The sequence below is a fragment of the Numida meleagris genome, chromosome 27, assembly GCF_002078875.1.
Source record: "Numida meleagris isolate 19003 breed g44 Domestic line chromosome 27, NumMel1.0, whole genome shotgun sequence".
Classification (NCBI taxonomy): domain Eukaryota; kingdom Metazoa; phylum Chordata; class Aves; order Galliformes; family Numididae; genus Numida; species Numida meleagris.
The window spans coordinates 1,361,300-1,370,378 of NC_034435.1; the positions used below are offsets into that span (position 1 = coordinate 1,361,300).

At 62.5% G+C, this 9,079-nt stretch overlaps 1 protein-coding gene across 1 annotated transcript; it reads left to right on the top strand.

The window, feature by feature from the left end:
* ZBTB7A (zinc finger and BTB domain containing 7A) lies at nt 3,121-9,072 on the top strand. The gene is made up of 2 exons (XM_021378691.1): nt 3,121-6,336; nt 8,238-9,072. The coding sequence occupies exons 1-2, from the start codon at nt 5,063-5,065 to the stop codon at nt 8,683-8,685; spliced, it is 1,722 nt and encodes a 573-aa protein (XP_021234366.1). The 5' UTR covers nt 3,121-5,062; the 3' UTR covers nt 8,686-9,072.

Here is a 9,079-nt window from a genome sequence, read left to right on the forward strand (position 1 = left end):
CCCCCCCCCGTGCTTTGAACATCCGAGGCTTTCAGGAGAAGCAGGGGCTGAACGCGCAGCGCTCGGCGCGCTGCAGGATCTCTCGAAAACCCCACTGTGGTTTCGCAGGGAGCTGACGTGTTGCTGGATGGCAACGGCAGAGCTCTGTGGGAGAAAACCCGTCGGAGGGCCGCGGCAACAGGCGTGTGGGCACGCTCAGGTTCGGCATTTCGAGACGGTTGGGTTCGGCAGCGCAGCAAGCAGCTTGCATTAACGCGGGCTGCCCGGCCTTCCTGACCCTGTAAGCCGCGCTCCGGTGTTTCCAGGCGGCTGAGGGCTGTGTGCGTGGGCTGCTCGGGCAGCAGGGAGGCCCCGGAGCCCTCTGTGTGCCCACAGGGCCACGGCCTTCGTGGTGGGGCTGGGGGTGGTGGTTGGGTGCTGGCTCCGAGCCGGGAGCTGCGGGTTACGTGGGGCTGGTGGAGCTGCAGGTCCCCAAACCTGCTCTGGTGGATGCTCCGTCCCGTATCCACGTGGTGTTATGGCAGTGCAGGTGCTGGAGGCTTTCGGCACGGAATCCCAGAAGCGTGGCGTGGTTGGGGTTGGAAGGGACCTTAAAGCCCACGCGGTCCCAGCCCTGGGCGGTGTGACCACCCCGTGCACGCCTCGGCCTCAAACCCATTCCTACGCGGGCTTCGGTGGAGGCACATTCCTACTGGATTAAATACGGTCTCTGATGACAAAGGAGAAAATTGGCAAGGAGGTCTGGGTGGAGCAACCAGTTGAAGCTAACCTTGCAACATAGGAGAAGCGTTAACATGGCCTCGTTGTGGCTGTCAGTGGTGCAAATGGCCGCGTGCTGGCTTGGTGCGGGCCCGCTCCTTGCTGTGGGGCCAGGGCCTGGTGTGTGGGGCCGGGCTGGAGCCCCATGGGCCTGGTGGGACCCACTGATGGGCAGCAGGTGAGCGGGGAGCTTGGGCATGGGCATCCCCCTGTCGGTTCCATGGTGGTGGGGGATGGGATGGGGCACCCAGCGCTCCCTGGGCAGTGCCAGCGCCTCGCCGCCCTCCAAGTGAAGGGTTCCCCGTTGGGATTGACCCCAAACCTCCTCTCGTTGGAGCCCTGGGAGGTGCTGAGTGATTCCCCCTGCTGCAGCACTGGGGCTGTGTGTCGCGGTGGGGCTCTGCTGCTGTGACATCCCCCGTCCCGGTTCTGGTTCCGTTCTGTCGGCGTTGTGCGGTGCTGTGCTCTGCTGTGGGTTGGGGTGGAGGTGCTGAGCGGGATGGGGTGGCCCCGTCCTCGCAGGCGCTCGTCCTTCCCCTGCTCATGTGACAGAAGAACCCTCCTTTGTCCCGTCCCTTCTCCTTTGGGCATCACGTGGCAAGCACTTCAATCCGAGCGGTCTGGGGAAGAGCAAGAAGCCTTTTTCTTCCCGATGCGCTGTGCGGCAGCGTCCCTTACGGCCTCCTGGAGGACTCCCAGCCTGGAACGTGGCCGTGGCAGCACCCAGCTCCAACCACAGCTCATTGCAGCCATCTCCTGCTCCTTCTGGTGCTGCCGGTTTGGAGCCCGGCTCCGTGTGGGCCGACGTGGGGTTCTGCTGCTCTTCTCCCCGCGGTGAGAGCTGGGAGCGGGGAGTGTCGAATGCTAGAACGATTATAAATGTCTCTCTTGGGTTTGCCCGAGGTGCAGGGGTTGCTGAATCACACCCCAAACCTGTCTGTCCGGGAGCGGCGAGGCGGTGTGTGTATGTGTGTGTGTGTATATGTGTGTGTATGTGTGTGTGTGTGTGTGTCACCCGCGTGGCTCAGTGCTGGTGGTCGCACGTCCCAACCACCCGCAGCGCCGCGTCGGGCCTTCTTCATCCCAAGGGGTAGATGCAGCTCCTCCAGCCCCACTTGGATGCTCTGCCACATATATCGGCCCTGCGCAGCTCCTCCGGGTGAGCACAGGATGCAGCCGCTCCTCGGCTAGGAAATGGCTGACACGGGGGGGCCCGGCCCGCAGAGCTGCCCCTGCACACAGCCCGTGGGGAGACTCTTCCAATGGGAGTGAAAACCCAGCTTCTCTGTTATTTGTGGCCCTGAAGGTTCCCCCGATGCTCTCTGAGGCTCCGAGTTCTGTCCTGCTGCGGCTGGAGGACGTGGGATGCGGTCGCTGCTCCGTGCTGAAGGATCCGTGGGGTTCGGGGGGAGTTCCCTCCTGCAGGCAGAGGGAGAGGCAAACCTCCCCGGCAGGTCGGACCTGGCAGCGGCGAGGGAAGTCCCGGCTGCTTTGCCTGCCTGGTCCAGGTGTGAGTTTGAGCCGCGTGGAAATGGAGGTGGTCGGTCGCTGTAGCTGGGTGCTGGGACGCGGCGGCTGGCTCGGTTTTGATGTCAGGCCGGGGGATGCTGCAGCGGGGTGCCCCCAAAGCTCTGCTCTGGGTGGGCCTGAGGGAAGGAGCAGAAGGAAACTGCAGCCGAGGGGCGGCTGGTTGGCTCCGTGCTGTGCCAGCTCGATCTGACTGCGTGATTTGGAGCCCGGGGTCCTTTGGGAGCCCATTAAATCCAACTGATGTGGTCGGTACCTGAGATGAGTTGTCAATCTGGCGATTCAAAGTGCAGTGAGGAGACCCCACGGAGAGCCACGGCGCTGGGCAATGAGGGCGGCCGCCTTCAGATGGGATCTGTGGGGCTGGGGGGTGCCCGGTGCTGGCGCACAGAGGCGGATTGTCCGGGCAGAGCCTGCAGCTCCTGCTCTGATCTCTGCACATCAGTGGCTGCGTGATCCCGGTCGTGTCATGTGTCTCCTCCAGTGCTGCGCCCCACACGCGCTGTCTGGTTGGGACAGAAGGGATTTCTTGTTGGTGTTACCGAAATGGGGGTATTGACTTGGGGGGTGGGGGGGGGTAAGGGGGCACAGAAGTGTCAGCACGCTTTTGCATTGTAACCACGCGGTTTGTTTCTGTCGAAGCGCGGCGTCTTCGCCTCAAGAACACGCATCTGCTTGGCAGGTCCACATAATTTGGATAGTTTGGCTCTAAACTGCCGACAGCGCATTCCTGCTCGGGAGCAGCAGAATTTTAATGGCACCGCGGAGGAGCTGCAGCAGCGTGTCCCCCCCCCCCTCCAAGCAGGCACAGCCCTGCTCTGCAGCCCCCACCCCCCCCCGGGCTCTGTGCTGGGGGCTGCACGGGGCCATGCCTGCAGGTCCGGCCTCGTGGCTGGGAGGAGGAGAGGGCAGCCGGGGTGATGGCTCCCAAAGTGTACATGGAAGAGACAAGGGCTCGCATTGTGTGACCTATAATAGGGGCGAGCTATTCATTGGTGGGGTGGGAAAAACGCCCGTTCCTCCCGTTGGTGGTGAGGGGTCTGGTGATGTTTGGGCCTTGGGCAGCAAACCACTGCCTCTTTATTTTTTCTTTAATAGCAACATTATTGTAGTAATTCTCTCCCGGCACACAGCAGCGCTTGGAGGAGCCGGCGTTCCGCCCCATGTGGGTGCGCAGCGGCCGCAGAGCTGTTGTTCCATCGTCATGTTGGGCTCTGGATCCAGCACGGCCCCCTCCTTGGGTCGCGTCCCCCCCAGGGAGCTGGGAGGGAGAGCCCTGGCGTCGCCGCTCAGCGCCTCTTTGCAAGCGGCCGTATTTCAGGCTGGCAGTCCCGCTCTGGTTGCAGGGGAGGGCGCGTTGCTGGGGTGAAATGTGGCACCAGAGACGTGCAGTCTGGGACAGCGAGCGTGCAGCGCTCTGCAGGCGACATGGGGCGGAGGGGGAGGAAGGAGCTGCCCGGAGATGGAGGGCAGGGGCTGGCGTTCCGTGCCAGGGCCCTGCTCTTGCCAATGGGGCGGTCGCTTGTCGCCGGCCCGTCACCTCTCCGTGCGCGTCACCCAATGTGCCAGCGTGCTGCTGGACCCTGACCACCGCCCTGTGGCACCTCGTGTGCACCCTTGCCTTCAGCTGTGGCTTTTTTTGGTTCTGCTTTTCCAGCATGGAAAGGTGGAAGGTTCCATGGGTTGTCGCACATCCTCTGGTCAGCGTGCCCAGAAGGGAGCAGTGTGGGATTTACGGCGCTGCCAGGGGGCATGGCCTCAGCCTGGGGCTGGATGTGGGGCTGAGCCCGGCGCGGGGCGGCTGCGTTGCCCCCTCACCATCTCGGCCGCCATCGCTCCGTCCGCAGGCGGACACAAAGGCCGTGTTGTGCGAGCAGAATGAGCAGCGGAGCCGTGCGGCTTCCCCTGCCAGCCCTGGGTGCTCGCGTGACCCCACGGCCGTTCCCACACCATCCCCCTGCCCGTTCCCAACCCCCTGCCCAGCACGAGGGGTCATCTCCCCAGCTCAGCCCCCTGCCCCGCTCCCCCAGTCCCTCGTGTCCCCAGGGCTGGGCGCTGCCGCCACAAAGCCCCAGTTCTCCTTGGAGGTGGGGGGAGCTCCTCTAAAGCCGCTGGTCTGCAGGGGAAGGGAACAGAAGCGCTGGGGCTCCCCCCATTGCAGCCCGGTGCCCCGATGGCTGAGGTTTGGGGTTCCACCTGGGCCCCCTGTAGCTGTGGGGCTGGGGGACCTCTCCCCACGCTGCCCTCAGCCCCTGGGCAGCTGCTTCCCCCCCCCCCCCCCCCAGCACCTCTTCTTCTGAATAACCCGCGATTTGTGGGCCGTGAGTTCGAATCCCGCGGCGGAAACTCCTTTTTCCTTCGGCTCAATAAAGTTCTTTAGAAACCATGTTTGTGAGGAGCTACTCAGGAATCCGCCAGCAAGCACGAAGCGCGTGTGGGGCTGCGTGTGTGGGTCGGGAAGTGGGCTTGGGAGGAGCGTTACACCCATTGTACAGACCCAAAGAGTGCGAGACGTTCCGGTCGCGTGGTGCTGCAGGTTGGGCAGGGTTGGCTCTTGCTGGCATCGGGCTGTGATGCTCCTCACCCAGGGGTGATGGAGAGCATCCCTTAGGGAGCAGCACGCAGCTGGGTGTGCGCTGGGTTCTTCGGCCTCAGGAGGGGTTGGGCGTTGCACTAAGGGGCACGGTTTAATGGGGAAGTATTGGTAGAAGGTGGATGGCTGGGCTGGGTGACCACAGAGGTCTTGAACAGCCTTGGGGATTCCACGATTCTAAGAATGAAGCGGATCCATCTCTTTGGCCGTGCTGGAGCACGTGAGTCATTGCGTTTCTTCTCTCCGCAGCCTTTCGCATCCACGATGGCGGGCGGCGTGGACGGCCCCATAGGGATCCCGTTCCCCGATCACAGCAGCGACATCCTCAGCAGTCTGAACGAGCAGAGAAACAATGGGCTGTTGTGTGACGTGGTCATCTTGGTGGAAGGCCAGGAGTTCCCCACCCACCGCTCCGTCCTGGCGGCGTGCAGCCAGTACTTCAAGAAGCTCTTCACCTCAGGGTTAGTGGTGGACCAGCAAAACGTGTATGAGATTGACTTTGTGAGCGCCGACGCCTTGTCGGCTCTGCTGGAGTTCGCCTACACCGCGACCCTTACCGTCAGCACTTCGAACGTCAACGACATCCTCAACGCCGCCAAACTGCTGGAGATCCCGGCGGTGAGGGATGTTTGCACGGATCTCCTGGACAGGAAGATTCTGGCCAAAAATGACCAGATGGATATAGTAGATCAAATTGATCAAAGGAACCATCTCAGAGCAAAAGAGTACCTGGAGTTCTTCCAGAGCAACCCCGTCAACGGCCACCAAGGCAGCTTTCCGTGGACCAACCCAGAGTTGAGAGACCTTCAGAGACTCAACTTCCGAGGCCAAGAGGATGAGGAGGAGCCGGACTGCAATGGCTTGGACTTCTACTCGCAAGCCCCCCTCAACGAAAGACCAAAGGCGAATGACTGTGATCCCGACAGCAACCCGGCCATGTGGCTGGACAGAGAGGAGGAGGAGGCGGCGGCGGCCCCTGGCTCCTTGTTCTCACCTTCTCAGAACGGACATTACAGCGGCCGTGGCCTGGGCACGCCAGGAGAAGAGGAGGGGGCTCCCGGGGCCGCCCTGGACCAGCAGGACGCCGGTGACTCCCCCAGCTTCGTCCCCACCGGAGCGGAGACGGAGGACGACGCCAGGGATGTGGATGGGTTGGCCGCCAGCGTGCTGCAGCAGGTGATCAGCTCGGTGGGGAGGCAGCAGCTCGGGGACGACGAGCGGAAGGACGACGACGGAGTCGTGGATTATTACTTGAAATACTTTGGCAGTTCGAACGAGAGCGACGTGTATCCGTCCTGGTCCCAGAAGGTGGAGAAGAAGATCAGGGCAAAAGCATTCCAAAAGTGCCCCATCTGCGCTAAGGTGATCCAGGGGGCTGGCAAGCTGCCGCGCCACATCCGCACCCACACCGGCGAGAAGCCCTACGAGTGCAACATCTGCAACGTGCGCTTCACCAGGTAGGGCCGGCGCTCGGCGGCCGTGGTGTGCGCTGTGATGGTCGGTTCCGTGGGAGCAGGGAAGCTGGAGGTCGTTCAGGAACGTCTCCATCTGACGATGGAAATGTCGGTGGCCTTGCTGGGTGGCTGGGGACAGGCGGAGCTCGGCGCTGTGTGTGCTTGTGCCCGCCCAGCCCCGGACAAACCCCGCGGTGCTGCAGCTCCTCGGGCACCGCTTCCAGCCAGCGGCCCGCTGTAGGAACACGGGGTGACGGGGTACGGTTGGGGTTCCTCCGTTAGCCCAAGCCTTCCAGCACGTCCTCTTTCCATTCCTCGCATCCTCTGTCGCCCGGCCGAGGGCGGGGGTTCCGTGCTGTGCCAGGAGATGTGTGGGCTGCTGAAGAGCGGCCAAATGGCCCAGCTTGCTCCGCTCCGCTCTGCTCTGCCTGCTTGCTGCTCCCCGGGCAGGATGGAGCTGCTTCCTCCGTTCTCAGCCCCGCGGACACCGTGGGCTGGAGCAGGTGGCTGCGGGACGTGGGGCTGCGCTCTGAGCCTGCTGCCCGCCGGCCTCGTCCCGCTGCCCTCCGCACCACGAGAGCCGTGCGGGGCCGCACCCGGGCAGCCTGGGACCCGCGTTCGATAGCTGAGGAATGCAGATAATGGCGGGGGCAGGATGCCAGCCCTGCAGCACTGCTCGCTGCCCTGCCAGCCGCCACCTCCCTGCCCACGCCGGGGGGGCCCGGGGCTGCCTGCACTTTGTGTGCCCGCACCCATGTTCCGGCTGCCACACCTGAGCGGTCCAAGGTCCTCGCGTTCCCCCCCACCCCTGGGCTGTGGCCTCCTGGAAGTGCCACGAGGCCTGGCAGGGAGCGGGGGCTGTGCCGCGGGGCGGGGGTGGGTTTTTTTGGGAGGTGGAGGGGTCTGTCTGCTGCCTTCACCCCACTGCCTTCACCCCATTGCCCTCCCCCCCCTCACCCTCCTACCTTCACCCTTCTACCCTCCCCTACTGTCTTTACCCTTCTATCTTCCCCCCACTGCTCTCCCCGCTGCCCACTGGCTCGCAGGAGGCACTGGCTCTTTACAAGTAGAAATGTGGATGAAAGCTGTGCCCTCACGCCAGCCTGAGCAAGGCCGTAACACACCAGGGCCGTGTTGGTTTCAAGCTAAAATACGTCCTCCCACACTGCCCCCAACTTGTGGAAGGCCGTGTTCAGCCGCGCAGAGCCCCAGTGGGCACAGTCTGAGGCGGCCAAGCCTGAAATCATCCGGGTTTCCCTTCCGATGTCACTCCTCCCCTATCCATTCATCCTTCTCCTCCGTCACATTGCTCGCTGCAAGCCCCCTCCTGCCCTTCATGGCTCAGGGCTGTGCTGGAAAGGGAGCACTGAGCCCTGGCATGGGGCAAAGGCGTGGGGATGGGGGGGACAGGAGGGCATGGGGGGTGTGGAGCTTTGCCCGCTGGGTGGGGAGGGATCGCCCGCGGCTTTGCGCTGATTTTTGCTCACTTTGCTTCCTGGTTCCTCTGTGCCCGGACGGGGAGGAGCTGCTCCGCTGATCTTTGGGAAGAGAAGCGGAAGGGTTTGATCAAAATTAAACTTAGAAAACCACGTAGTTTGCTCTCAGCCCGGCCCGGCTTTCCAGCTCCCTTTGGAAGCCGTGTCAGGACCGGCCGTGTCCTCGAGGTTTCCATTCTTCCCTTCCGTGCCAGGACACCTCCTTGCCCCACAGAGCCCTGTGGCTCAGGGGGGGCTGTGAGCCGACCCCCGGCTTTACTGGGCCGGCACCGTGCTCTTTCTTCCGGGAAGAATCAAGAGTCCCAGCCCCACAGAGTGAGGCAGATGCAGCGAGGAGGAGGAGGAGGCGGAGGCGGAGGAGGAAGGCCGGCCCCGTCTGACTGCCCCGTGTCCTTTCTCTCCACGCAGGCAGGACAAGCTGAAGGTCCACATGCGGAAACACACGGGGGAGAAGCCCTACTTGTGCCAGCAGTGCGGAGCCGCTTTCGCTCACAACTACGACTTGAAGAACCACATGCGCGTGCACACCGGCCTGCGGCCCTACCAGTGCGACAGCTGCTTCAAGACTTTCGTCCGCTCTGACCACTTGCACAGGCACCTTAAAAAGGATGGCTGCAACGGCATCCCGTCCCGGAGGGGCCGACGGCCGCGGGTGAGAGATGCCGGGGGGCTGCCCACCCCCACGGGGAACCCCGAGGATGGAGGATTTCAAGGCGGTGGGGAGAGTCAGGAATCAGAGGACACCGTGCAGGGGAACGGCCAAGAGCAGCACTTTGAGGATAGTTCTACTACCGAAGCGTCAGGATTGAATGTAGCAGGAGGGTCGGCCGAGGGGAACGCTCAAGGACTCTCCTAAACCAAAAAAAAAACAAACCAACCAACCAACCGACAAACCACCACCACCACAAACAACAAAAAAAGAGGTGTCACAAAATCTAGTTAGTACTTTTTCCTCCGATTTTCTCTTTAAAGGTGTTTCTCTCTCCCTTTCCCCCCTCCCCTCCCCCTCCCCCTATTTTTTTTTTTTTTTTAAAAAAAAAAAAAAGAAAAGAAGCAAAAATAGGTCTATCGACGACGTTCCCAACCTCCCCATGGCAGGCAGGGCTCCCCCGAGGCCGGTGGGATGGGCAGGCGCGCGGGGCGGGGATGGAGAGCGCATGGAAAGGAGCTTCCATGTAAAAAAATCCAAAGCTTTATTTTGTGTCCGAACACACGTTAAAAAGAAGAAAAAAAAGAAAAAAAAAAAAAAA

Excerpts from the sequence above, each read along its gene's own strand:
- ZBTB7A (XM_021378691.1), top strand. The coding sequence starts at position 5,063 with ATGAAGCGGATCCATCTCTTTGGCCGTGCTGGAGCACGTGAGTCATTG. Across the intron at positions 6,337-8,237 it reads TGCAACGTGCGCTTCACCAG|GCAGGACAAGCTGAAGGTCC; the intron begins GTAGGGCCGGCG and ends CTCTCCACGCAG.